We start from the raw sequence: 27,700 nt of genomic DNA, 5'->3' as shown, positions 1-27,700 counted from the left end.
TCCACCGATTGCAACTACCCGCAAATCAAAGACCAATCGATTATGTTTTCCTTGACGAATCCCGACCGTTTGAAGCTGCTCAACCACAACGAGCAGCAACGTAACCTAAAGCCAGTACACTGTAACAAATTCCTGCATGTTGTAATCGATCCGGACTTTCTGAAGGATCCACACGGTACCCAAGTACTGTCACAACTTTCCGAGCTAGGATGCAAGTACGAACTGACGCCACAACCAGTGTCATCCACGATAACGTTCTATCGAACCATTACGGCTAAACTTACGCCAGATGGTGCCATCTCGGGAAACACAATTCACGAACCATTTGCCGTGTATCTACTTAATGGTGGTGATTTTGTTACAGCCGTACGAAATCATCAACTGTTGGGAATGGTAAGAAGCGTTAAGGAGCAGCTTCCGAATCGCCGACTGAGCCTGATCGTTTTCGGACTGGTCAGCTACTGCCGTGTACACCGCGGTTCCGTTGGTCGCCGTGAGACGGAACACGCGCTCACCGAATTGCAATTGTTTGAGGACATATCCCATCAGCTGCTGGAAACGGCCGAACAGGTTGCAAATTTTGTTTCCCAGCTGGCGCGAAGTATCGCCGAACTACCCTACAAACAACAGCAGATGGAAAAGTACAGCAGCGAACAGGTGTATCTGGGCAATGAGAAAAAAGGATGCGTGCGTGTGGAAGGCACGTCCGGACTACAGCAACTGTACCAGGCGCAGCTCATTAAGATTCCTTCGGTAACGCTGGAGATAGCGGAAGCTATAATGAGCGTTTACCCAACAATGAACTCGCTGTTGCAAGCTTTTTGCGAAGCAGGTGTGGAGGCCTCCAATTTACTAGCAAACATTTCGATTCGACGAGCCGGCGGCCCCATCACAACATCGAACCGACGCATCGGTCCGGAATTGAGCCGTAAAATCCATGCCATGTACGTTTCTACGAATCCCAAGCAAGAGCTATAAAGGAAGAAAAGTTGTTTTTTTATTTCTCTTACGTCTATTTCAATTTACATCGTTGTGTAATTCCATATTTGTGTACACTTATCGAAAAGAACAAAGTTGTCTCTCTCAACTAAATGTTACTTTCGCTTCATATTGCTACTACTGAGGTTGAACATGTTCTGCGTCTTCTTAATGTTTTTCGCTATCCGGCTGTTCGGATGTAGCTTCTTTTGGCTACTACCTTCACCAGCATCATTAGCTAACGTAAAACCACCGGCAACACCACCACGTTTGCCTTTGCGTGGAGCAGCTAGCGGTTTAGAGCCACCCTGGAATCTGCCGAAGTCTACATTGCTGTAATCGAACGGTACGATCGGTTTGTTCGACGTTTGACGTGATTGTCCGATGGACTTTTTCATGCGATTACGATGACGTTGCTTAGCTTTCTTAGAGTTTGCTTTCTTTTCGTTCCAATTCGCGCTGTCATTATGACCGTCCGGTTTCGATTCATCCTTAAACGGAGCCATATGGAGTTTTTCTTTTTTCGCAGCAAGATCATACGATTTATCGCTTCCATTCGCTGGCGCTAGGTCCGGCTCGATAGTATCCGCACTGCCACTAACATTAATCTCCATCGGAAACGATTTCCGTTTGCTGTGGTTCGCAGTCTGTTCGGTGACGTTCGTACCATTAAAGCAAAGCTTTTCACCTGCTGCAATTGCTTTACGTGTCCTAGCTTCTTCCAGCCGTTTCAGTTGATTTTGAGTCATTAAATGTTTCGGAGTTTGTGAGCTTTTGCTTTCTTCCTTCGCTATCACTATATTTGCCGGAAATGGTGTTAGTTGAACTGCGGCATCAGACGAATTAAACGTCGCAAGCTGATTCGAAATATGGGAGCTTTGCTTTTCAGTGGATGGTTGTTGCTGTTTCTGTAGGTTTTCATCACTACGTTGCTTTAACTGTCTCAAACGGCACGTCTCTAGATACCGTTCAAAGGGAGTATTGAATTTATTCTGTTCATATTTGCTAGCCTTACTTTCATTTCCCGCTTGTTCTTGCTACAAGAGACAGAGAAAAATATTGTTATTAATAATGTTATATTTATGTACAGTAATATGGCCCACTGTTTCAAACCTACCGAAATAGTGGTATGCAACGTCAAGAGCTTTGCAAATCTTTCCTTACTCACGGCATTTTCATCCAAACCAATTTGACCGCGGCTGTCTATCGTTCGCTGTAAACGAAAGGACAACCAGTGTGGATAAAGAGAATCCTGCGATCTTCAGCGTTCTTTTTTAATACTTACATTCTTCGTTGTTGCCAAAACTCCCATATCAGGAGCATCCTTCAATAAATTTGAATTAACCTGTTGTATTAGCGTGATCGCATTAAGTGTGTTGGTTAAATCGCCCAGCAGTGTGGGATGATTAGTACCACCGGTTGCATCTGTATGCCCCGTATTGTCATGGGGACACACCAAGGGATTATCAAAATCGAACGCAGCCTGTATTTTATACCGCGTGTCGGCATGCTGCTCCTTTGTATGTGGTTGATCACCAGCTACCGGGGGCAATTCGCGAGCCTTCAAGATGATCTGGTGAATAGTGTGCAGATGCTGTCGAACAAGCGACGGAACCGGTGTACAGCATGCTATGATTCCTTGCATCTCACGCGGCAGCTTCGAGGCAATATCGAGCGCCATATGCTGCGGCAATACGTATCCCGGAGATTCGTCCTCCAAGCGCGCTATTTGATCGCGCCAGTACAAAATTTCACGAAATGCGTACATTTGCCGATGGTCGAAAACGTATCTCGAACGACGATAGATGTTCATGACTGTGTCCTCGTTCATGACGGGTTTCTGATAACGTTGCTTGCACATAAATGTTGATTTATCGAACACAGTCTGTAGGAGACCTTCACCCTTGTCTAGCAGTTCGTTCTTCATACGATCGTAGATGTACAGCAGATAATGTGTATCCTTCCGTGCGTACTCGACGAAGTTGTCCGGCATCGGACGGATTCGCCAATCAGCCAGCTGGAACGTCTTATCCGTATCTATGTTGCAATAATGCTTCAGAAGAAACTGCAACCCGATGCGGGAGAATTGTAAAACTCGTGCAGCTTCGCCCGTATCAAACATGTTCACCAGATAGAGCCCCAAATCCCGTTGCAACCATTCGATATCACTAATCGAACCGTGCAGCACTTTCAACTTCTTCGGATCGGTAAACACTTCATTCAGAACGTGTAGGTCATCGCGAAGAGCTAGTGCGTCCACAATGTAGTCCTTGTTACGGGTTGACAACTGCATCAGACAGGTGAAACCCTGATAGCTACGGTACGAATGATGCTCTAAATCGATTGCAATTTCGTTGGCTGATTTTAAATCACGCATCAGATCTGTTAGCTGTGACTCTTTGTCGACAAACAATAATGGCGTTTCTTCTAGTAGTGTTGGTTCTTGCGGTGTGATACGTTCAAAGACGTTCTTTGCCGGTTGAAAGCGATCCAGCTCAAACTCGTACGGATGCAAATAGCTAACGATGTTTCCGAAATCGTCGTACTCTGGCAACACAGCCAACGGTTTCATAGAGTTCGGTTTATAACGTATCTTCGGTACGAAAGGATTGATGCGTGAATTATCAACCGGTACTTTAAATTTTACCTGAGGTCGAGCAACATTAGTACCAGTAATGAGGGTCGCTTTGACTGGTTCACGTGGCTGCTTTTCATTCCATGCACCGCTCAGACGATAGCGTGGTGCAATCGGAACCTGTACCTCGGATTGAACCAACACTGTTGGAGCTGTTTTCCGGATGCCTGCCATTTCGTCCAAGTTGGAGTGTATCCGCTCCAAAATGTTATCGTTAAAATCGTGAATCATTTCCAACCGTTCATCCGGATCGCGCCTGTAGAAAAGTGCATACCAAGATGTAAATCATTGCCTTAAAAAATGTATACGTTCTCTCGGTCTACTCACTGCAGAATGTTGCCCTGTACTCCCTGTAACTGCAAAATGTTCGATATTATATGCAACACCTGATTTGCCCGCGTGTCCATGATTTTGATGAACTCTGGATGAGCTGCATAAAGGTCGCGCGACCGTCCCGACGGCATCGCGTTCGTTACCTTCATCCCAGCAACAATAGCGTTTTGTGCTTGCTGCGAAAAAGAAGCAACCAATCAAAACAGAATGTAGCTTGTTTCTTTTCTTTTGTGCTGCCTAGTGGGCACGGAACGAGCGAATATTCCGCGTACATACCTCGCAAAGGTTCCGGATGTTATCTCCATTGCTGTCGTCGCTGTTCTTCATCGATGGTGACCCCAATTCCATGCTGTTACCGTCTGCCGCAAGTGTACTATTTTTGCTAATTTTCTTTTGTTTGCTACTATCGGTCATTTCAGTAGCCATGACATTTAATTTGTCCTACAAAGCACTAGTACGAGCGGCAATGGATCAGTTCAACAGCCCCAGAAAACGCGAGAGAACGATTTTTCACAACAAAATAAACGTGTTTGTGTGTTTGACATTAGTGACAAGGGAAAATGTATGCCATAATTATGGAAAAAGCCAGCAAAAACAATGTTGTTTTGAGATTTTTAACTGTGTATTGGACGGTGTATAATTTTATGAATTTTTCATTTGATTTGAAAAGTAAAATGAAACAAGTTCCTTTCAGGTTGAATTTGCCGAATAAAATAATTTCATGAGCTGTCAAATATCGCTTGCCACAGTAACCAACTGTCATACGTCCCGTTTGTTCCAGCCTGCGTTTGTATTTTCTCCAATTGTCAAAATATACGAGTGTTTTGTTCAGAAGGCAAAAGTGTGTACGAAAAAAAGCGTCGTTGCAATCTGCGAATTGTTTGTTCTGTAATTTGGTGATCGTTTGATTACAAAACACGATGCCAAAGGTGCGGAGAAGTAGAAAGCAGCCACCCGAGGGATGGGAACTGATTGAGCCTACACTCGAAGAGCTAGAGCAAAAAATGCGTGAAGGTAAGAATGTGTGCACAAGCGACACAGGCTACTCGATATCATTAGTTGAAGATTGCATCTCCTTAACCCAACGCCTTCATCCTTTTGCAGCCGAAACAGAGCCGCATGAAGGAAAACGTATTACGGAATCACTGTGGCCGATCTTCAAAATACACCACCAGAAGTCACGCTACATTTACGATCTGTTTTACCGCCGGAAAGCGATCAGTAGAGAATTGTATGACTATTGTCTAAAGGAAAAGATAGCCGATTCCAATCTTATAGCGAAATGGAAAAAATCGGGCTATGAAAATCTTTGTTGCCTGCGCTGCATACAAACCAGAGACACAAACTTCGGTACGAACTGTATTTGCCGTGTGCCGAAATCGAAATTAGAGGAAGGCCGAGTGGTCGAATGCGTGCACTGCGGATGTCGAGGATGCTCGGGATGAATCAAGTTTGTTCAGCTATTAGTTGCAACGGATTGGCTAACTGTAGCTAAAACGTTTTATTTTTCCATTAAAGTGATCGGATATTAGCTCTGAGTCAAAGTCTTTCATTAATCAGTTGTCATTTTGTTATGTTTAAACATGGGGGCTTTGGTGAAATCTTAAATCTTCTACGAGAATATTTCATGACCGCAGTCACTGACACACAAAATTACAGAATAGGTAAGTATCATTTCAGTTCCAGACCATGCGTGTTGTGTAGTTCTTTGATAAATGTACCAAATTTACTATAACATTGGAAAATATCTTTTTGTTTTTATTTTATTCCTTTATTTGTTCACAATAATTGATCTATCATATTATAAGAATTTACTAGAAGTTCGCAATTTGTGTAAGGATACTGATGCATTCATCATTACTATTTCTAGAACACTTAATCAGTTGTGGAACCTGATTTTAAAGTTTTTCCCAGCTGTGATGAGCTGTAATGTGGGATAAAGGGTGCGCAATATTGTAATATCAGAGGACGAAGGTGTACAATTCACTAGGCATTGGATTTCTTTGATCGTAGTAATGCCTGGCCGTAGACGAATCAAGTTTGTTATTGGAAATGCTACAATGAGTACTTCTACACTAGTGAGCAATTGCAATGATTGTATTGCTTGTGAAGAAAATTTTGGTAGTTCAACCTGTTTCAGCTTCGGTATTTTAATAGCAAGGGCGGTCATGAAATCCGTTGAAGTGTTTACGCTCAGAATAGTAATTTTGCTAATAGATTTGAATGCATCTAACGTTTCATAGTGTAGTGGGAAAGATCCGATTCCCAGTGACTCCAGGTTGGGCAACCTCACGGTTTGAAACGATACAGGTTCAAGGCATGTGATGTTCTTCAATTGAAGGTGACGAAGCTTAGCAAGCTTGGAAAGATTTTGCAATGTAGTGGTATCGACGATATACAATGATTCAATTGATAATTCTCTTAGATTGATGCAATTTTCGCAGATTGCTTTGAACAACAGGCCAGAAAGTTTTACATTCATCAGGTTTAATTTTTCCAGTTGTGCGTGATTGTTCAAGAACCGTAGTACATGTTCTATGTTGTTAATAAAGGTTAGGCTAGATAGAGAAACTTTATCGATTTCCAGAGATTTTAGGCTAGGTATTCGCCATGAGAATAGCTGTTTCTCGTACAGAATGTCTAGCCTTTGGCTGCTAAACACAGACGGTCCCGTAGTGATGCGCAGTGACGAAAGTTTTGGCGCTTCTATAAGAGTTGGAATTATATCTGCCAAGACAAGGAGCTGAATAGAGTTGCTACGAATTTGCAAATTGTCCATGTTGCTTTCATCAATCCCATATTTTTCCCAGTTTTCAAGGCACAGTTCTCGAAGTACTTTCATGCCCGCAATCGCATTCATTATCATTCTAATACTGTTAGTTTCATATTCAACGATCCGTATTTTCAATGTAACCAACTGTTCCAGCCTTGGGTAGCAAAATACGCTATAAATTCCGTTGAAAATACGGTGAACATTTGAATCGTTCAAATTGCAGTCTAACATAATATCCATATTACAATACAAGCGATCTGATTTTTGTATTAGATTTAACGTTTCACATCCTGCTGGAATCATTACCGATAACCGAAACCGTTTAATGTAATAATCGGAAAAAATGGTTTTTTGCCAGCGTCGACATGTACGAGAACACTCCTTCACGCTCCATATATCGAGGTAATCAAATATTTTACACAGCATCTAAAAGAAAAACATAACGTAACTAAGTTTTACTGTTCTACTGCAAGCATTAAATTGTTTTGAATGTTTTAATATCATTTAATGTTTCACTTGCCTCGAATGGGAGTTGCTGTATTACACAAACAGTTTCTTCGATGTCCATGGTTTTTGTTGTATCGTAGTTGCCAGATATTTAGCAATTAGCGAGATGAAGCGTGCACCAGTGAGCGACAAATAAGTACGTAATGCCGTCGTCTTTTGACGAATTTTCGCTTAGCCTACTAGAGCTATTTTTTACCAATGGAAGTAAGGAACCTCAGTGAGCGATAGTGATGGGTAAAACTGTTCCGGACGGTTTCGTGTTCTCTCGTCGCCTGTTTGTATCTGAGATATGCGGGATACGAGCCAGCGACGCAGCTGACATATCAGCGATCGCAAAGGTTATACCTGTTGAGTTAACGAGTTGATGCATGTTCGATGAGAAGATAATTAGCGGATTTGAATTTCCGCCGTTTGGAAACCGAAAATTGTTATGATTTTTAAATGATTTAGTAAGAGCATTACGGCGAGTATTGTTGAATGCGTATTTGTTAAACACAGTATACACACAGATGCTGTCAATTCTTGCAAGATTTATTTTGGAAATTGTTCGTTGGAAGTAATTTCGTAAATAATAGACTTGGCTCCCACAGAGCGCTGTTAAAATACATTGAAGAAATCACTTAAAAAAGGATTTTTCCATTTATTGTACGACAACAGTTATCCCGCAATATCAGAAGCCAAATAGCCAGGCAGCTAACCAGCATGTCAGCCAGCCAGCCAACACCAAACAGCAGTTTAGTTAAACATGCCGTCTGGGTAATAAAGACCTGTTTTTTTTTTTTTTTTATTCAAACCTGGTGTCTGGTTCATAATTGGCGCAACTGGAGATACCGATACAGATACCCACACGCGTTTTAAAATCACCACCAAAAACAAATCAATGAGTTACTACGAAATAGCATCATAACCCACTCATCAAGCCCCTATTCCTCGCCAATATGGGTAATCCCTAAGAAAGCTGATCCAGAAAAATAAAAATTAGAAACAAAAAATCCCAATTCCACAACTAGAGGATATCATAGATAGTTTAGGTAAATCAGTTTACTTTACAATGCTTGACCTCATATCGGGATTCCAACAAATCGAAATAGATCTCAACGATAATCCTTTACGGCTTTTTCAACATCGCAAGGACACTTCAAAGTACATCGAATGCCCTGTGGGTTGAAAAATGCCCCAACTGTTTTTCAATGCGCTATGAACTGCGTACCAACAGGGCTGATAGGAAACACTAGTTTCGTCTACCTTGATGACATTATTATCATTGGTGAAAACATGAAAAAACGCGTAGAACATTTAAACACAGTTCTAGAAAGACTCAAAATTTCAAAATTAACAAAACTTTTTACAAAAAAGGATGCAACATTTAACACACTAGACGAAGAATATAAATCAACATTCAGTAATTTGAAGCAAATTATCGCTTCAGATACCTTAGATTAACATACCTTAATTTCTGGAGACCAGTCATCCTGACAAATGACGCGAGCAACTACGCACTCGGCGTAGTTCTATCTTAAAATCAAGATGGGAAAGATTGGCCGCTCGCATTCGGAAGCAGAACGTTCAATATTTTAGAATATCACTAACACAATGAAGATAGTAATAAAGTATAAGTTTAGTTTGTGCGAAACCATCAACCGAGTAGGTTCAGTTCATTCCTCGCTATCATTAGACACCCCCATTCGATTATGTCAACAGAATGCAACCGAGTCTAAATATTACACAACAGAGAAAGAAGCTCTAGAGCATTTGGTCTGCTCAAAAGTAAAAACCTTATTTGTATGGTCATTCATCACCGACCATAAACCGCTAACTTTTATCAGAATATCTACTAAAAATCCCAAACTTCTTCATTGGTGCCTAGAACTCGAAAATTGTAATTATGACGTCCAATATAAGGAAGGAAAGACTAATTTAGTAGCGGACGCATTGAGCAGGAAAACGAGAACTCTTTCAAATACTATAACTAATCAAAATTCTTCCATTTCAGCAACCCGGGACATCGAAGTAGACACTCCTAAGAATGTTGTTCTCAAAACAATAGACATCAACTTCGAAGAATTATCCTCCATTTCAGAAACCTGTCCACAGAATAACTCACTGAATAGCACTAACTCTAATGCACAAACCATGTGTTCAGCTGACACATCCGATGACTATTTTGTTCTTTCCGCTGAAAGACTGATTAATTATTACAGGAACCAGATTATTCTCAGAAAATATCACATAACAGCTCACATTACTGAATCCCCTTTTACCAACTATAACAGAGCAATTATGTGTAGAAATGATTCCGATAAACTATCAATACTTAATTCATAAAATAAATTCACAACAAACCGAGATTATGGCAACGGATGAACCAACTATTGCGCTCATTCAATCCGTTTATCGACAGTATTTTAACCAAGGTGGACACTTCATTCTCACACTCTTACAAGTAGAAGATGTTACTAACAAGCAACGTCATGACATCATTATAGCTAAAGAGCCTGAACGAGCTCACAGAGGTATCAACGACGTTCGTATTCAGCTAATAAGATACTACATCTTCCCACGCATGCCAACAACAATTAAAAACCTTATCAAATTTTGCAAGATCTGCAATGTACCCACATACGAAAGGAAACCTTATAGTTTTAAAATCACACCCCGGCCCATCCAAACAGCCCATCGCATCGATGTTTTTGGTATCGATAAAATTAATTATTTAACATTTGTATGTGTGTTCTGATTTTTTTAAATCAGAACTTTATTTTTATTCAAACCAAATTTATTCAAACCATCGAAATTGCGTCCACTAGACAGATATAAAAAAACGCAGAAGATCTCACGCTTCATCACCACCCAAAAAGGCAGCTACTTATTTCCGCACGGCGCGTTGCCTGTTCCTTATCATGCGTGGGCGCGATCTTCCTGCCATAACCATAGTAGCAGTCCGAATTTGGTCAGCTGTGCACCATTTGCTTACATAGGCTGAGGCAATCGATGGTAGGGAGACCGGTAATATTGAACGAAGCGTAAATCTTGCATTTGTTGACATCATAACGATTGTGTGGACAATTGTGGTTTGTTTGGTTTGCCGAGACATAAGTAACATTAGTCTCCAGCTTCACATGTGAATGATAGGGAAAAAGAGGAAAATAAAGAGAAATGGTCAATATTTGGACAAACTTCATTAAGACGGGTGTGTGTGTGTGTGTGTCCCAATGCTGGCTATTAGCGTCGCCATGGCAGTACGGAAATGTGGACGATGGGAAAGCCGGTATCAAAAGAAATCTTACCCATTACTGGCGGATTTTCTAGCTACTAGTGTGACATTTTCAGACGCAGAGAACCGGGTAATGAACGACAAGTTTTGTAGCTGGAAGTGTGTGCCAAGAGTGAGATAAATTAAGCGCATGGAAAGGTTGCAACTCTCGGTATCGGTGGATCCTATCGGGATCGCAGCATGGATGCTAAAATTGCGTCGCTGTTTGCTTGCCATCGTATCTACACGTCCGGATGGGAAAACGTAATAGAAGTATTCTAGTTTATTAGTAGAGAAAAGGATAAAAAAAAACCGGTACCAAAGCTTATCATTAACGAAACCACGACATGGCCGAACGTTGGAGAGAGACAGAAAAGATACACTTACAATTGGTGTAAGTACTTGTGTGTGGGTGTGTGTTCGTGAGGAGAAACGGAGGAAGCCTCAGGATATAAACGATGATGGGTAACGATTACTGAGCGGTGGACATGGTTTCGTCCCGCCCTGACCAGTCCAGGGCCACCTATCGTGAAATTGCGCCTTCAGATGCATTGTTCCAATGATCGAAGCTGCGGGTAATCCTCGGCCCGGGAATGAAACGTATCCGAAACCAAACATTTTATCATGATCCATAAAGCTAACTAGTTCCTCAAACAATATGAAACGGCAGTAAAATTTAGGTCATACCACGTACAATGTGATACCGTGCGCTTCCTGCTCTGTTATGAGCCATTCTTGCGCTAGCTCGCATGGACCGTACAGCAGCAGAGCCTCCACACCAGGTCCTGCTGCTGACTTTCTCTGCAAATGATTCGTTTCTGTCTAGCTGCTTTGCGCTTCCCTACTGGGTTGGGTCGCTTTTGTTGGTCGCAGTGTTTATTTTTTTCTTCTTGTTGCTCGTTCAGCTTTGCAAAAGCGTTTCGTGATGATAATGTTGGCGTTTTATCGTTCCACTATTCGTTCCCGCACTGGCCTGTTGGTTTTGGTTACATACGTCTACTGTCGATTTAAGGAATCGTTTCCAAAGGATAAATCGGAGGTGTCCGATTCTTAGTGGGTACAGGTAATGTGATCCGTTCGATTGATGGTTTCAACAAAATCCGACAAGGAAGCGATACGAAACAGATTAGTGTTTGATGCTCAGTGTGGTCACAGAGAGTGGCTAGCATAAATGGTGTTAACGTTGGAATGACAAAATTAACGAAAATTGTTGTTATTTGAGTAAAAAATTAAATACGTTTGAATATCCATATTGAATGCATATCCTTGTTACGTAGACACCACGTTTGCTTAGAAGCTATTGCTTCGAAGGCTAGGGTTTATCTGATTGGACTCTGCCCTCAGTAATCGTCTGTGAATGCGGATGGAGACATCTCTCCTAGATTAAAACGATTAACGGAGAGATCTCCCCTCGATCGCATCGGTCACAGGAAGAGAGCGCATACCGGAAGATACATCCTGTAAGTAGGGAGCAAGGAGTCGAGAATCGAACTTTAGTTTTGCGCGCGCGTCAAGAATTCGTTAAGAATTATTTGGAATAACTTAGATTGGTGTTGTTCTGTTCTGTTCATTGTTGCTTTGTCTGATTTCATTTAACACTTATCATTATGCTTAGGTCTGTTTCCCATTTTTCCTTAATTACGACGGTATTACTTGAAGAAAATTCCAAAACGCTTGATCAAAGTAGTTTTTAGTAGGGAAACTCATTAACCGAAACTACAAGGAATGGTCAATTTTCTCACTCAGTACGATTTCATTATACTGTAAGTGCCTTTAGTTGGTGTGATTTTCTGCAAACGGCGTTCGTAGTAGAAAAGGTATGAGAAATAAGCCATAATCCATTAGTTATTGAAAAAGTTGGATCAATGTGCTGTTCCTGAAATCTTTAACCGGAGCCTCCGGGAAGCCAATTGTAGCTTTGATTTTCTAGCACCACATCACATTTACGGTATCCGTGGATTTACTATGAATGTGTACGGATGTAAACTTTTTTTTGTTGATGTTGTATTTCTTTAGCTTACTGTTCACGGTCACTTAAGGGAGCTGCAATGTGGGTGAGCGAAAAGAATCGAAAGCTATGATCGAACCGGTTTCCGTTTGTTATCTGCTTGACAATAGGAGGTTGTGGTTGTTGGTGGAAACATCGTTGAATAGATGCTTGCTTCACAAATCTGGCCGAAAGTGGTGAGTGACCAGTCAAGCGGGGATTGCTTTTCTTTTTGCCGTTTTCAGCTGGATTACCCACGGTCGATGGGATGGTTGTTGCGGAACGAAGTAATCTTTATATGTGACATTCGCGAAGGGCAATGAAACCTGCAAGCACGGCCCCGTGGGTGGGTCTTAATACATTGCGCAATAAATGCGAAGGGAACGCTCGTGTGGGCTCGCATTGCCGCTGGACGGCAATGGGGACGCTTCCGCCACGATATTAGCTATTGTCAATGGGGGAAAAAGGATTATCGAATGTTTAACTGGAATGTTGTTCTATATCTCTTGCTGTTTGCCTTTTTCCGTCCTTCTTAGAGGAAGAGATTTTGAACGTCCTGCGGCCCCTACGCAGTGAAAGTGTACGTGAATGAATGCACGACAATTTTTCCTACCACCCTACCGTCTACCCAGCATTGGACAGGGGGAGTCACACATAGACCAGGCGATAAGTTAGCAATCGCATTATAGCGAAAGAAATGCTGATGTTTGCTGGGCGTTGAAACATCGGATAAACATCGGAGATCGGAGCAATAAGTGTGATTATGGAATTGATTATTTCGTTTGGAATTCTTATTGATTTCATAACCCTATTAATAATAGTGAATTTCATAGGTCCCAGAAGCTCTTGAGGTTGCAGTGCCACAAATGAAGAAGTACTGAGTTTAAATTTTCAGCATCGTATATCATGACGCTGCTTTAAGACAGTTAGTAACAAATGCGTTTTGCATCGTATCATTTAAATTATTAAAGCCAGATAAACTTGTTTTTTATGTAAAAATTATGTATGATAAATAATTTGTATCAACTATCGTTTTCCTCTACTCTCTTATTACTTAGAACATGATGATCTTTTAGTAGCAATCTGAAAATTATGTAAACAGTGAAAATTAAAAATAAATGGAGACAAATCGTAAGCTAGATGTTTTACATGATTCCACAAGGACAACACTGTTTAAAATACCCATCTCCACATAAAAAACTCTTTTATACCGTGGAAAAGTAATGTTAAATACCTTAGAGCAATACTAGTTACATTTAGACTCACAGAGAACAAAATTATCAAATGTGAGAAAATCTTCACACATTCACTGTCACATCTTAGTACCTCAAAGCAAATGTCCCACAGTGGCATAGGACAAATAAAATCTTACTACTCATCATCGTAAGATCATAAAGATCTTATTGATTGATAAAATAGTTATTTTTTTATTCATGAAGAACAACCAGATCGTATTGCTTAAATCTATCGGAATCTTTATCTAAAGTACAATTTGAATTGAACTGAAATTGAATGTTTTGAACTGAGGATATATTTCATTCTGCAAACAGTGTTCTACAGTGTCTATTACCTTATCCAGTATTAGTTTTTATTATATCAATATTTACTTAAGAAAGGAGACCAAAACTTATATTCCAGTGTATCCACACGAGAGCACTCAATGTTTACAGATAATTTTTTATTTTTTAATTTAATGATAATCGTTTAATATGATTTTTTTAAAGCATGATGATCTCTGTGATGATGAAAGCTTTCTGGATTTAGATTTATTTTTCATAATATTGCTTCAATTTGAAGACATCGATTACTGTGACACAGTGCTACGTTATTCGCGCTGCGAAGAATGGAAAAAAATGTTCAATTTTTATATCCTTAACATTTCTTCTTCACTCGCCCATCTTGAGGATCAATGTTCTGGTTTGATTTGGGGTTTTCATCAGCTCTCTTCCTTTCACCGGAAGTGATAGTAATAAAAAGATACATTCATAACGCTCTCTGCTTGTTCATCATGCTTCGGGAGTTCTCGTCGGGTGCAACGCTTGTCTCATGCTCAGTTCCTTGCTTTTGTTCTTTTTGTTCTTTGAATTCCTTCCAAATTCCATTCCAGCAATGGAGGATGTGTGAATACCGTTATTAGCACCATTTAAAGCTGATTCGCGAGGCATTTACACACGCACACACAGCATCGTGTTGAAGATGATTGGTGAAGTTGATTCAAGCGTTCATAAAATATTTATCTCTAATCAATTTAATAGATTAAAACATTACGATTCCAGCTAATACGAAACCCCAACCCGACAGTAGCATACTGTCGGGCACGATCGGCAGTAACAGTAAATCACATTAATAGTCTGTCGTTTTTTCGTCAATCGACTCCTTGGGAATGTTCGGTAACTGGTGTGCCGAACAGTGGCGAGCTGGCGGTCCAAAAAGAAAAAAAAAATGTTCCATCCGTTCGCAGTGGCATTATCTTGAAAGTTGTTAATTTTTAGTGGGTATATTGCGAGATATCCCGGCCCATTGCCCGGAAAAGGAAACCAAACGCATCAAATTCAAGTCACGATGGCACGGATTATGGCTTTTGAGATTATGCGGCGCCCTCCCGAAAAGTCGTCAGTCGATTTTGGGAGAGGATGGCTTTGCCGCCCTTTTTTAAATAGTGGCTGTTTGCAAAGGATTCGGTTTGCTTGTCTTGCCGTCGAACGGTAATGTCTTACTTTTGCTGCAAGGTGTAATTGATTTTAAGCAAAGCTTTTGATTGGCCTCATTCCGTGGTTGGTTGGTGGATTATTTGGAGAAATTTAATTGCACCCTACAATTGTTGAATTTGTTCGTAATGTATGACAATGTCAAATGTAGTGAGTAGAACCACTTATAAAAGACCTACTTTATTTAAATTTACATAAAATGTATGTATATTTTAGCGAACATAATATAATGATCACAAAACAATAGGTAACATTTAGTTTTATTTTTAAAATGATGTTTTTATTTTCACACAAAATAAATTGTGTAAAGTGCGATGAAAAAATGTTCAATGGACAGTCGATAGTGTTAGTAAGCAACCATAACATAGTTCAGGTCGGTTTAGTTAAATAAATTAATTAATATTACATACACATTCATTCTTCATTCTCTGTATATGATGCTGCACGACCGGGCAAGCCTTAGGCTAGAGAGCATCCTTTGTGGAACACTTTCCGAAACACTTACAAAAAATCACTCATTTACAAACAAAACCTTATCCTTCGGGCGAAGAAATGCGTAATAAAACAGGAAACATATGATGCTTAAAGCACCACTCACAATGATCGTGTGGTGCAGAAAGTAGAACCACCAGGATTCAAAGACGCCCAAATTGAACCATACCACTAACATTGCGACGTTTTCCAACATCACAATACCGATGTAACCCACGTACCACCAGCGCACATGAATGAAGCGTATTTTAAACTCCATCAATGAAAATACGTACATGTAAGCGAGGAAAAGGTAAAAGAAGTAGCGCTCCAACTTTTCGTGCAGACGCACCTCGTAGATGATGCAAGCGATCATCAGCAGATAGTGGTTCGCGACCAGCATCCAGAAGTACAGGGGAAAAAACACATAGAACGTGGAGAGCGATAGCATACGCATCAGTAAGAACATAACCCATCCGACGAACAGCACCGTTTTGCCCACCATATCGTCCTGCTCCAGGCCCACTATCGTCTGCCGGCGCGATGGTAAGGATATTGCATCACCGTCGTACTGATCGGGCTCTACCACTTTCCGCGTTTCGGTACGGTCCGGCTCCGTATGCTCGAACATTCCTTCCGGAAGTCTAGGAACTTTTTGCTTGATGAACGCTTCCGCATTGTAAAGCAACATGTTCCGGAACACGGACACCCGGTGAAACATACCGGGCGTTGCTTCCGGGGTTGGTGGGGCCCGTTTCTTTGGGACCGCATCGAACTCGTCCGGTTTCAGGTATTCGTCATCGCTGTCATCGGTAACATTCCGGATATCTTCCGTGCTGCGTAGATAATGGTCCATTTCCTGCAGTTCCTCGATGGTATCTCGAAGCTTGAAGCTCACACTCCGCCCAGTGTGCCGTGGTTTGGCCACAACACTATCCACGGTGTCGGGTGCATTGATCTCGTGCAGCTTATCATCATCGGTAAAGTTGACGAACGGATCGTGATGTGCTTTCGATTGCTGACGATTGAAATTGATCGCATCGACGTTTAACGTTTTGCGGGGGCTGCTAGGTGCACCAAAATGTGCGCTTACTTCGGTCATTCGTTCTTCATCGCTGCCATAACGTGAGTAGAAGTTGCGCATTATGTTCGGTACGATCGGATCCGCTTCCGGAGCGATCGACGGTGTTTGGGTCGCAAGCGTGTTTTTAGCCGTGCTAGTTGACCGTAGTAGCTCTTTGCGACGCGTCGTCGCCTGCTCGGGCGTACTCCACGGATAGCACCGACCAACGATCTTTTGACTTTCGAAACGTTGATAGCTGGTGATGATAGTGGCCATGGTAAGGAAGGAGAAAACGACACTGATCACCTGTGCCGTGACCGTGTCATAGTTGCGAAAAGTGTTATCGCGTAACAGGACGTAAAGCTGAAGCATCATCTGTGGAGCCGCCTGCAGAAAAGCTTGAAGAAAGTGATACAGCTCACAGGGCGACATTTCCAATATTTTTGCCACCGATTGTGCCCGTCCATAAGTATTCTTATCGTGGAAAAGGGCTTCAACACTCCAGAAAATGCGTCTACTAAAGCTGCAATAAATGCACGACAAATAATGATGGGAAAGGAAATGAGTCAGTCGCGTTCGCCGATGGGGTTGTGCTCGTTTTACTGTACCGATAGAGAGCAGCGAGCGGAAAGAACACCAGGATAGCCGTGTTGATAAATAAAAAGCGTCTTGTCCGTTCGTCACACCCAATCTGATCTGGCCACCTTTCCGGGGTAGATATGATGGAGCAAAAGCACACTAACGATGGTAGCCAGATAAGAGACAGTGTGAACCAACCCCAGGACGGGTTACCGTTGCGAAAGTGTTCGACGGTCACCAAAATATCCGCCGTTGTCAGTACGATGTAAACCATCAGCTCGAAGATCACCGGCACTAGGAATGTCATCACAATTTGGGTACGCGTTTTCACCGGATAACCGAGCACCGATCGCGGAACACCGTCAAGAACGTCCATCGTTCATTCGGTTGGGAATCGATTTGAGGGTACGCTACGTAACGGGTAACGTCTGGCAACGAACGCCAACCACATCCAACTAGCGCTATCGGTCGGTGCTGTGTGTTGCGCACCGTGCTGACTCAACCCCTGTTGGGATGTGGCCAGTGTGTTGGTATCGAGAGCGATAAGAACGTTGCTGTTGGAGGTGCCCGTTGGAGCGTTTGGTTGATTATTTTGTTTCGATAGAGATACTGAACATGGTCAAGATAACATTTATGATACATTTCACGGAAATGTGTTCGATGGTGGAAAAACACCACTGTGTTCTACTTGCGCTAGTGTGGCATTTGAGTGACGCTTGGTGATTGTATTGCTGTTTGAAAATTGCAAATTTTAATGTTCTATGTACGGTTACGATGTAAGTTTTCTAATAAGAATTAAAACTTCACTTATATATCAGGCGCTTCAACCGTTTCACGGTCTTGGACTGCTGCAGTAGTTTTCCAATTCGCTCACCGTCGAGCGCCGTCACTCCATGTCAATTAAGGTCTACCACGCCCATAATTAATATTTTTAATTTTAAATTTTGTGATACTAAGGTTTTCGAATGTTTTTGAGGAAAGTCGGATCGGAAAATAAAATCAACAGTAGCACAACAAGGGTAACACTATACGAAGCTCAGAGCTATTTGAAATCCCGGCGAAGGTAACTTGCAAGAATGATAACAACTCACGTCATATGTTTGGTGGCGGTAGCTGGAAAACTCTTAAAGCCCTATATTACCACGCTCTAAGGTTGGTAGTGAGCGTCAGGCACTTTAACTAGCCAGTCTAGAGCATATAAACGGCCCAATGACATGAGAGTAGCGACTCGGGTTTTAACACGAACGGACCGGGCAAATCTCTCATAGCAAGGACTTGATTATCCGATTGCGTGGTAAAATTAAGTCCTGTAAGCCAGAAATGGCTGTCCTGACCTAGAAGATCGTAACGCCAAGAAAAGAGAGATTAAGAGAGAGAGATAAGGAGAGAGAGACAGAGAAAGAAGGAGAGAGACAGATACCCTATACGATATAGAAATATAGGAAAATAATAATACATAATAATAAATAATAATATGAAATTGATATAGGAACCTATAGGATAGGCAATTGAGAGGGTCTTCTACGGCACGAAACCCATCTTCTATCAGACTCCGACGTACGCTGTTGCTACATAAATCATTGATTAACTATTCTGTTACATCGAACTGTAGGTGAAATATCTTGGGTTAGTCGGTTGCGGGATTAAACCCAAAATGATGGTGTATGATGGTAGTACTTACAGGTAGATGATTACAGATTTACAGATAGGGTTGATCTATAGACAGGTGATCGTATTTTCGAAGTGGTTCGTCTACATTGGACAAAATCTCACAATAAATCAACACCAACAAAATCAATAACATTGGTGCTGGAATAAATCAGTTAGAATGTCTTTTGAATAGAAAGTATAGTTAGCTTATCATCAGCAAACACAAGATTAGTACAACTTCAAAACCATTCCGACTCCATGCGTTGAATAGGTGTCCTCGAAGCAGGTTAAGAACATTTTCTGAGGTCCAACCATGCCCAGCCTGCATACTACCAACGATGTCTATTGCTTGGGCTAGAACCGTTAGCAATGAGCTGCGAAACTATGGTATGAAGCTTCCTATAACGACTACATCAAGGTGAAATCGGTTTTCTTGACCTTCTTGCTGTAATTAATTTGTATTCGCCGAATAGTTGTATGATCGAGATTTAGTTATCGTTGTGAGGGTACTAGGGCCTTATGTTTTGGATAAAGTAAACGTTTACAGCTGATGTGTCATGAATTAAACGATCTCGAAGATTAAGTGTGCGTGTATGTTTATAGAGCGTCTTCCTTTCTGTTCTGTTTAGTCTATAAGAATTGATTAAGAAGTTTGTGTAGACCGAAATAATGTTATTTGAAAGCAGGATGCTTTATGCAAAGTAAGAGAATAAATGATAAATGGAAATCAAGCGAATGCATCAAATCAATAAAAAAAACTTAAATCAAAGCAGTAAAAAGATTGTAAAGCAAAACTTTTAACTTTCTCATAGCACACAAAAGGATGCAAATATGCAATCGCTTTGAAAACAATCAAATCACGCACTCTTCTGGGAAAGTCATAACCGTAATAGCTTTTCACCGTCAGTATTTACTGCATACGTTCATCATTGAGTTCTAGTATTGATTTAGGCAGAACACTTTGGAGCGATTTTCGTTTTACACTGTTTTATAAGCTATTTAAATCAATACCAATCAATGTACATTTTAATCCCGACGCTCGGCTTTACCTGCTCCGTTCACCCTGCGGCAATGCAACAACGATGCAGCTGTTGAATAGCTTCCGGCAATCAGCATAAAGCACAATCAAATGGAATTTAATTTAGTTCGGCTTTGCATGCATGCTGGACGCCAGGAGTTGTTTTTGCCCTTCCCCTAGGAAGGGAGCATACTAAAGCGAACCTCGGCTTCGAATGGCAGTTTCCAGTTTCATTTAATTACTCGTCGATTGGGATTCTCGATGGGACGCACGACGACGGCATGCGGGGAAATACGACATTTGGCATTAGCCGCTTTCGCTCCATCTGCACGACGCAACACACTGCACGGCAGGCAAAAACGATCGAAGCGGGGACTATCTTTTTTGGGGTGAAAATGTGTTCTACCGGGACTTACAGTCTCCCTATCTCCACGCACACTGTTACTAGGATTTGCACCGAACGGCATCGGCTCGTGAGCAACAGTTGTGCCCGTGTGTGGTAGAATTCGGGAAAAATGATGGTTCCCTGCTTACATTCCCATTACCTCTGCTAATGCCCGTGCCGTTCCCGCCGTGTAGATTGGTACAGCAAATTCGGTTACCCAAATTGGCCCACCTTCGAACTGGTCCAAATCACTGACCATCCCGATGTTGATGTTCTGGCAAATCGAACGGATTGTCGTGTGATTTTGCCGTCCAATCCGCTCAGGAATTACAATTCGTATTCACTTTTCACGGTGATTTGTGCTGCTGCATTCCACACGTAGCTGACCATATGGGGTTTCACCATTTGCCAAACCAGCTTCAGTGTACGCAATTGGACGGTTGAACTCGTAAATCGATTCCTAGGATCACATAAATTTGACAGTGAATGCGGATTTTGGTGAATCGCTTTGGCTATTAAATTTATAAGCCACTTTCGTGCCGTGCGTTGGGGTTTTGTCTTTATGGGAGGATGTTTTTCTTCACTGTTTACATCCGCCAAGCCAGCGATATGCCTTCGGTAGCCACAATGCTGTTAACTGGCCCATTCGTGCCCGTTCGTAAACCTGGACCAAGCAACGCATTCGTCTTCGAGCGACAAAATGGAACGCGGGAAAGCCGGTCCGGTTTCGAAAAAGCGAAAAACATCCTGTGCTCTTTAGTTGCCGTATTGTGCGATGATTCTGGGGGAGATTATCGATGAAACTCCGCCTAAAGAAGAAGCATGCCAATCACGGACGGTAGTTATTACATCGGGCGTGGAAGGACACAATGCAGCCGACACGGGCTAATGTGTTTTCCCATCACCGATGGATAAACTAATAAAAAATCTTATTTCCTGCCGGATGTCACTGGCAAACGTTTGCCATCCGTCCACCCTGTCCTGTCGGAATCGCTATGCGCTGCGATGGATTTATTTTATGTGTTGTCGTTAGCCAAAGACAAAGTTGAAAGTTACACAATGGCAACTGCAACGGAACCTGCGCGAAAGGACCACGCGAGATTGATTAACATTTTTATGGAAAAGTGATGGGACCGATTATAAGTTTATGGGAAGGGCATGCCGGGTGGGTTATGTTTATTGTTGACGCTTGGTGATGGTTGAAGATCGCATAGAAATTGAATAATTTAAATTATATTTTATTCAGATGGTAGACCATAGGTAGGCGTTGGGGATGGTAAAATTGCTATCAGTATTCCCGCTGTAACACACTTTGAGGTGCATCGTGCTGAAATTTGTGCTATTCGATCAATACCATTCATCAGCGTCATCGGATTATTTTGCCAATACGGTGTGAAATGTCAAGTGGTTTTTCAAGAATCTGTCTCTCTTCCATCCGATCATTGTAAGATGCTCGCCTACAGCAAAATGGTACTGAAAGAAAACACGCTAAAACACTCCCTCTGCCGGGAATAAAATAAAACATTATATGCTTGTATTTCCGTTTTCCGTACTTTATTCTCTCGATTCATGATCAAGCTGCAGTCGAGTGTACTGGGCCGAAAAAAAAAGCCCGAAATGGAAAGATGTTTAATAGTGTTTACAGGCCATAAACCAGAACATGGGTTCAATAAATCGCACTCGAATTGATGGGCTTCTGGTTCATGAGTTCTCGATCTCCGGTTGGTGTTGGCGAAAGTGGCATTTTTATGCGTGTTTTAGCTGTTTGGCTATATGTGTGTGTGTGTGCGTGTGTTTCCGTCGGGATTATGGTTGTGTAGTGGGAGTTTAATGCTGAAGTTCTTCGTCTGGTCGAAATTCCCGTCTCTGCCCGCGGATGGATGGAAAAGGCACAAATATAGTGGTGGACTGGATAATACACCGACGGTGCATGGTATTGGCATGTTGACGGTTTATATATATATATACTTTCGGCCAGCAATCGTATCAGCGACAAGCACGGGACGCAAGCGTAGCTCTTTGTGGTCTTTAGCCGAAGCCGTCTCATCAAATCACCAGCGGTCATAATCGAATTTTGCTGTTTATTCAGCACTTTTTGCCCCAAGCTTCAAACCCAACTAACTGTAAAGCCCATCAACCTTCGGCCCATCAAACTGTGGCCGCTTGCTTCTCACGTTGGTTTCTCCGGAAAGGGGAAGCCTATCGATGCTGGAAGGAAATAAAAAATCCCCAATAAGCCAGCCCCGACAAAACGCTAACGATGTTTAAATCCCACTTACTTCAGGCCGCATCCCGCTGGCAATGACCAGATTTTTGGCTCACTGGATGGTTGAGTTTCAGTTTAAGCGTTTCGAATAGCCGAAAAAAAAAATACGAAAAAAGATGTTCGATTCACAGGCTCTCCCCAAAAAGTGACCATTTCCGGATAAACGTTGCGTTTAAGCCTTAGGGCATAATGAAACAGGAATGCAGAATGAAAATAATTTTCTACACATTTTTGGGGTTCAATTTACTGTGTTCGTATTCGTGTAATATACTGAATTTCTCAAAAAAAAGAAGATTATTTTCAACACAGAATCAATATGTCAAGCAAGAAAGTCGAAAAAACAGGGTAAATTGTATGATTTGTTATGAGATCAACGAATATGAAATAATCCATTGATGCACAAAACTCTTTGTAACTTAAGGTCAGTAATTTACATTTCTCGTGTGAAAATATTATTGAATGTAATAAAAGAAAATGTTTTGTATTGCTTGCCTATGTCAAATAGCTTTTGGAGTGTTAATGGGAATTGTTTTAGGCATAGCAACACAATAATTGACCCTGCCCTGACCCTTGCCCTGATATTGTTTCATCCTTTTTTCATTCAAAAATCGTTTGTTGTAAGGATCATTTTTTTACTTGTAAGACCCTTGTCGTTAGTGGTACGTCTGATATACCGGGGTCTACCAGCCAGTACATGGCAACACCCAGTACGGGAGCACATGGTTACACAGTGCCAATGATGACGATCCGATGAGGCAATTTGGGTAAACCGAGACCGACAACGTTATTTTGATGGAGCATCCGGAACTGGCCTTCGCTTCCGGGAAAGCTCGAGCTCAAGATGAATGGTCGACCCGAGAAGACGTTTATCGACCCAACCTGCCCACATGTGCCGAGGTCTGACTCCGATTCGTCATTCGAGCGACGCGTCCTATTTGGACACGTCCAAGGACTTTCACACAAACACGATTGATGGATGCGGTGATGACTTGAGGAAAATTTATACCACCGGAACATTGGCGTTCCGTTGAAATCGATTCTATTTCTAATAGTTTTTGTTCTCGGTTTACTTGTATATTGCGGATAATATTAGATGGACAAGGATGAGCCACAGCTAATGGTTCTAGAATTTATAACTTATGGTGTAGTATTTGAGTCTGGATTTTGTGCTTAGTTTACGGTAATAGCTTCCAATATGTTTAATGAAGTCTAGGGTTTTCGGTTTGTGGATTGAAAAGTTTCATCTTCTTCAATATGAAGTGCGTGGTTTATTCGATAATTCTGAAAATTTAGAAAAACGAAAAATTTAACTAGAATCGATGGATTGGTCGGCATTAGCAAAACTGCAAAGTGTTTATAATAATTATTGGTTTTATATTTTGTTTTAGGCTGATAAAATAGTTCAAACTAAAAGGCACTGGTAACAATATAAATAACCCCGCATATCACGGTTCATAGGCTGTTTGGCTTAAAATGTAATCACAAATTATTTCGAAAATGTCACGATTTGATCAATTACGATTGCTACATAGCATTTGGCCTTTGTCTTGAATCCCATGCAACGCACCCAAAAATAAGTTTTAAACTTTTATTTCGTTTCTGTTAGGAATTATTCACTGGCTTCTTCTTGTACAGCAGTTGTTGGATTTTTCTGCGATACACTACCAATGGCAAGCTGCAGAACAATTTAACCGCACTAACTCTTTTAATTGTGTTAATTTTCGGTCGATTCATCCATCGTTCTGGCCGAACGTCTGGAAAAGGCTGGAGCTGCAGTGAGAGTACGAACGAGTAAATGGGTCGTGTAACTATCTCAGATCAAATATTTACATTTGATTATGGAAAGTAGCAGTGAGCAAAGTTTACTCGTCAGCGCGACATAGCCTCCGCTACGGGCAAGCATGAAGCTCTCCACGGTACTCGGCCATAGGTCAAATCCCGTGCCGTTACTAGCACGGGCAGGCTGTTTTGGTGCTTTGCGGTTACGGGGTAGCTGTGCCTGCGGAGATCCTTTGTAATTAACTTGGTTAGTGCAACAAGCGTCGGCTGCGGTGTGCCATCGTTAGAGGTCGCAAACGATTGGGAACCACCGATAGAGGGCGCCCGCAGCACACGGCAAACGTGGTGACTCTTTTCGTGTGCGTCATAAATCTGACTAATCCCAAACACCATTAAGCATCGTCATTAAGCTGCTGGGGTCCGAGTGGGTGGCCCGGGGTGCGTGGGGTTTGCTGGATGAGGGATCTAGCTTTATCCACAATGCTCGCTAAAACAGGCAGCGAAAAATGTGAACGACGGAGTTGCATACGAACTCGGCACGTAGGCAGCTACACAGGACGAGGTGCCAGCAAGCGATGGCAGCAGTAATTGTACAACAAATCAGGGGTTTAACGGCAGAGTGCTTATGTACAGCAACATGCCAGTGTAACTCTTTGCACTTGCTTAGAGTAGTTTTAGAAAGCTGACGCTTTGTGGCGCTTTTGTAAAGTGCATGGAAACAAAACCGATGGTGGATTAGTTAGTAAAGGACTAAATGGATGTACTGTTTGTGAGCATCTAGAAGTAAATAGTGGGGAAAGCTATGCTACTACTGTTTTGTTTTACTAATGAAACATTTTTTTTTGAATCACTCATATGCAAAAATGAAAAAAAGTCATATAAAAAGCACTAAAAACTAGACTGAAATGAAAATGTAATTCGAATGATGTTAAACGGTCGAGAACATCCAATCCCATCCATTATATCGTTCAACACAACTTTTGATTGCCTACGACTGCTATCCATTCAACAGTAAGCGATGTATTCATTTTCTAACAATCGAGCACATTAATCGGTTTATGTATCGTTCGCTTTTGCCGATCTACAAAATTCATTTAGCATGGAACATTGGTAAACATAAGCACCGCGGAAAACTCATCCGGGGAGTATGATTTTAGCCTAGTAAAGTTATCGTTTTATACTGCCGCTCTGATTGCAGAATGATGACTTCATGTGTTACCACATCCGTAGTTTGATGGTGCATGTGCTGTGGGTGCGTTATTGCTGCCTTACTATCGATATTGGGCTAGTGTGTTTTGATGCGGTTTTGCTAGTGGAGCACATGTTGCGGTGAAATGGATTACGAAATCCCATTTATAGGCTTGGCGCTGTGTGGCGATTTGTGGGAGTGTGCGTTCGCAAAATCTGAATATTTTTTTTTTATAACTTCTCAAACCCATCGTACAGTACCGTTGTCGTCAGAAGTACGCATGGTTATACCGTGATTGTTATCCCGGTTTCGACGGTGGAAGATAGATGGCAGAGAATAGGTCGAAAAGGAAGGGCAAAGATAGAGAAAAACCAACACACCCTATATCCAAACATCCGGTCCCAAGCGTCATACAACATCACCACGGTGTGTCCGGTTGTGCTTCGGATGGTTGCAAATCGTTTGGTGGCGATTGTTTTATCACGATTAAATTCTCCCACCTACCCGAGGCGGCCGACAAGCCGCATGATGGCGTCAAACCGCAGTTGGCGCGCTTTGGTCGAGATGATGAGTGTTGATAGCTGTAAAGGATGGATCAGTTCCACCGTGCTGAGGGGCGTGCATTTTTGGCCACTCGTGTTTTTATTCCATTGCTGCCATACGCACGAGCTATCAGTGTTTTCTGTGTGTTTTTTTTGTTGTTGGTACTGTTTGTTGTTCATTTTTCTTCTTTCCGAGTGTGTCTGGTGCGTTCGCATGGTAGGGTATCGGTGAGGAAGAAAAAAAAAACACTGTGCCGATATGATTTACGCTTCATCTCGCATCGTGTTTTATGACCGTGTCGGAGATTTGTGCTTTTCAGCTTTGTCCCGAAATGGTGTAACGTTTGTCTTTTGGCTTGCACTGTACCTTTTTTCGACTTTGCTAAACCTTAGACACACTTTGGGGTTGAACCACTACCAATGGATACCAATGTTTGACACATTTGTTTGCTGTGGTGCTCTAGTGTGGTTGTGATATAAATTTGATTATGAAGGATCTGCCCACAGTGGTAAAACCAACAGCACGGATGGGGTTTTAGTAAAAAAGGCAAGTATTCCTGTGCTCAAGATATTACATTAACAACCGTGTGTTACTTTAGCAGTAAATTAAATGAAGCTGAGATTTTGAGTGTTTTTTTTATATATTTTGAGAAATAATATTCATTATGTAACTATATCACTTCGCCAAAGTTTTTATTTCTGAAAGCTTGTCGTTAAATGGTGTAGATAAAATTCGAACACCTTCTGTACCGGAAATGGTAAGCGACAAAGTAGAACACTCAATAACTCTCGGTGGGGAATATGGTAACCTAATTCTAATAATCTATTGAGCTTGTCTACGTGTTCCTTTTTTTCCTATCGTTTCTCAATCCATCCTGTCAAGGAAGTAACACTTGTCAATGGTTTGCTTCTTCCTGGTTGGGGGCTTTTCAAAGATGTAAAAAAGGGTACACAAAAAAAGCAGAACCATCCGTATCACGATTTCTGCACCGGTTAGTACCGGGTGACAAGCTGGCAGGAAGAAACAAAAAATGGAATCATATTTATTATCAAACTGTCCCACTAAATTCGAGCACGGCGTCGCAGAGCATCAGGAGCGTAAGAACCGTACCGGGTACTTTTCGCAAGGATGGCGCAGGAAGGTGACAGATCGGATATGGGAGTACTTCTTCACCGTCCGTTCGATCATTGAATCTGGTACGATTTAAATATTAATGAAAAATTTCCGACTTCCCCGACGCAAGTGAGCCGACCGGAGGATGTTCAGTGGCATTATTTTTCTCCATCCGATTGGCGAAAAAGAATGGAGAATGGAAAAAAAGGATGCGTTCGAGATGAACACAAAAATGGTATCATCCTTACTGTTCTTCCCACTCAACTCTCCCTCTTTTGCTGGTCGCTCACCACATTGCGCTCGGAGTGACTTAATGCGAGGCGTTGGGAAATGAGAAATCATGCAGAGGTGAGGGGTGTGGAACGTTTGGTTGCGTGAAAAATTTATTGCGATTTCAGAAGTAAATTGGAAAAGCAATCGTGCGAATAAATTACGCTATCAAAAAGGGAAAATAGACAACGAGCCGCTAG

The 27,700-nt window shown here is 41.8% G+C and overlaps 5 protein-coding genes across 5 annotated transcripts; 2 read left to right on the top strand and 3 right to left on the bottom strand.

Annotated features, from left to right (window-relative positions):
• The first annotated feature begins 42 nt into the window (after positions 1 to 42).
• Positions 43 to 978, top strand: LOC128708264 (crossover junction endonuclease EME1). The gene has a single exon (XM_053803225.1). The coding sequence runs from the start codon at positions 43 to 45 to the stop codon at positions 976 to 978; it is 936 nt and encodes a 311-aa protein (XP_053659200.1).
• Positions 979 to 1,094: 116 nt separating this feature from the next.
• On the bottom strand, positions 1,095 to 4,372 carry LOC128707189 (exosome component 10). The gene is made up of 5 exons (XM_053802138.1): positions 4,223 to 4,372; positions 3,941 to 4,122; positions 2,264 to 3,869; positions 2,096 to 2,191; positions 1,095 to 2,015 (listed from the first exon to the last, which is right to left on the bottom strand). The coding sequence occupies exons 1-5, from the start codon at positions 4,370 to 4,372 to the stop codon at positions 1,095 to 1,097; spliced, it is 2,955 nt and encodes a 984-aa protein (XP_053658113.1).
• Positions 4,373 to 4,866: 494 nt separating this feature from the next.
• Positions 4,867 to 5,391, top strand: LOC128706914 (protein BUD31 homolog). The gene is made up of 2 exons (XM_053801856.1): positions 4,867 to 4,960; positions 5,051 to 5,391. The coding sequence occupies exons 1-2, from the start codon at positions 4,867 to 4,869 to the stop codon at positions 5,389 to 5,391; spliced, it is 435 nt and encodes a 144-aa protein (XP_053657831.1).
• A 434-nt stretch (positions 5,392 to 5,825) lies between these two features.
• On the bottom strand, positions 5,826 to 7,287 carry LOC128709069 (uncharacterized). The gene is made up of 2 exons (XM_053804055.1): positions 7,240 to 7,287; positions 5,826 to 7,145 (listed from the first exon to the last, which is right to left on the bottom strand). Exons 1-2 carry the CDS (start codon positions 7,285 to 7,287, stop codon positions 5,826 to 5,828), a joined length of 1,368 nt encoding a protein of 455 aa, XP_053660030.1.
• An 8,398-nt stretch (positions 7,288 to 15,685) lies between these two features.
• Positions 15,686 to 17,663, bottom strand: LOC128708710 (uncharacterized). Its single transcript, XM_053803690.1, has 2 exons — positions 17,317 to 17,663; positions 15,686 to 17,231 (listed from the first exon to the last, which is right to left on the bottom strand). Exons 1-2 carry the CDS (start codon positions 17,661 to 17,663, stop codon positions 15,686 to 15,688), a joined length of 1,893 nt encoding a protein of 630 aa, XP_053659665.1.
• Positions 17,664 to 27,700: the final 10,037 nt, after the last annotated feature.

This window comes from Anopheles marshallii, chromosome 2 (genome assembly GCF_943734725.1).
Source record: "Anopheles marshallii chromosome 2, idAnoMarsDA_429_01, whole genome shotgun sequence".
NCBI classification, from domain to species: Eukaryota; Metazoa; Arthropoda; class Insecta; order Diptera; family Culicidae; genus Anopheles; species Anopheles marshallii.
The sequence above is the reverse complement of the archived record's forward strand: the minus strand, read 5'-3'. Positions and strand labels throughout refer to the sequence as shown.

Coding starts and splice junctions, on each gene's coding strand:
- LOC128708264 (XM_053803225.1), top strand. CDS start 43: ATGTTTTCCTTGACGAATCCCGACCGTTTGAAGCTGCTCAACCACAAC.
- LOC128707189 (XM_053802138.1), bottom strand. CDS start 4,372: ATGGCTACTGAAATGACCGATAGTAGCAAACAAAAGAAAATTAGCAAA. Junction 4,123..4,222: donor ACATCCGGAACCTTTGCGAG/GTATGTACGCGG, acceptor TCTTTTTCGCAG/CAAGCACAAAACGCTATTGT. Junction 2,192..2,263: donor TTTTGGCAACAACGAAGAAT/GTAAGTATTAAA, acceptor TTTCGTTTACAG/CGAACGATAGACAGCCGCGG.
- LOC128706914 (XM_053801856.1), top strand. CDS start 4,867: ATGCCAAAGGTGCGGAGAAGTAGAAAGCAGCCACCCGAGGGATGGGAA. Junction 4,961..5,050: donor AGAGCAAAAAATGCGTGAAG/GTAAGAATGTGT, acceptor ATCCTTTTGCAG/CCGAAACAGAGCCGCATGAA.
- LOC128709069 (XM_053804055.1), bottom strand. CDS start 7,287: ATGGACATCGAAGAAACTGTTTGTGTAATACAGCAACTCCCATTCGAG. Junction 7,146..7,239: donor TACAGCAACTCCCATTCGAG/GCAAGTGAAACA, acceptor TTTTTCTTTTAG/ATGCTGTGTAAAATATTTGA.
- LOC128708710 (XM_053803690.1), bottom strand. CDS start 17,663: ATGGACGTTCTTGACGGTGTTCCGCGATCGGTGCTCGGTTATCCGGTG. Junction 17,232..17,316: donor CCGCTCGCTGCTCTCTATCG/GTACAGTAAAAC, acceptor CATTTATTGCAG/CTTTAGTAGACGCATTTTCT.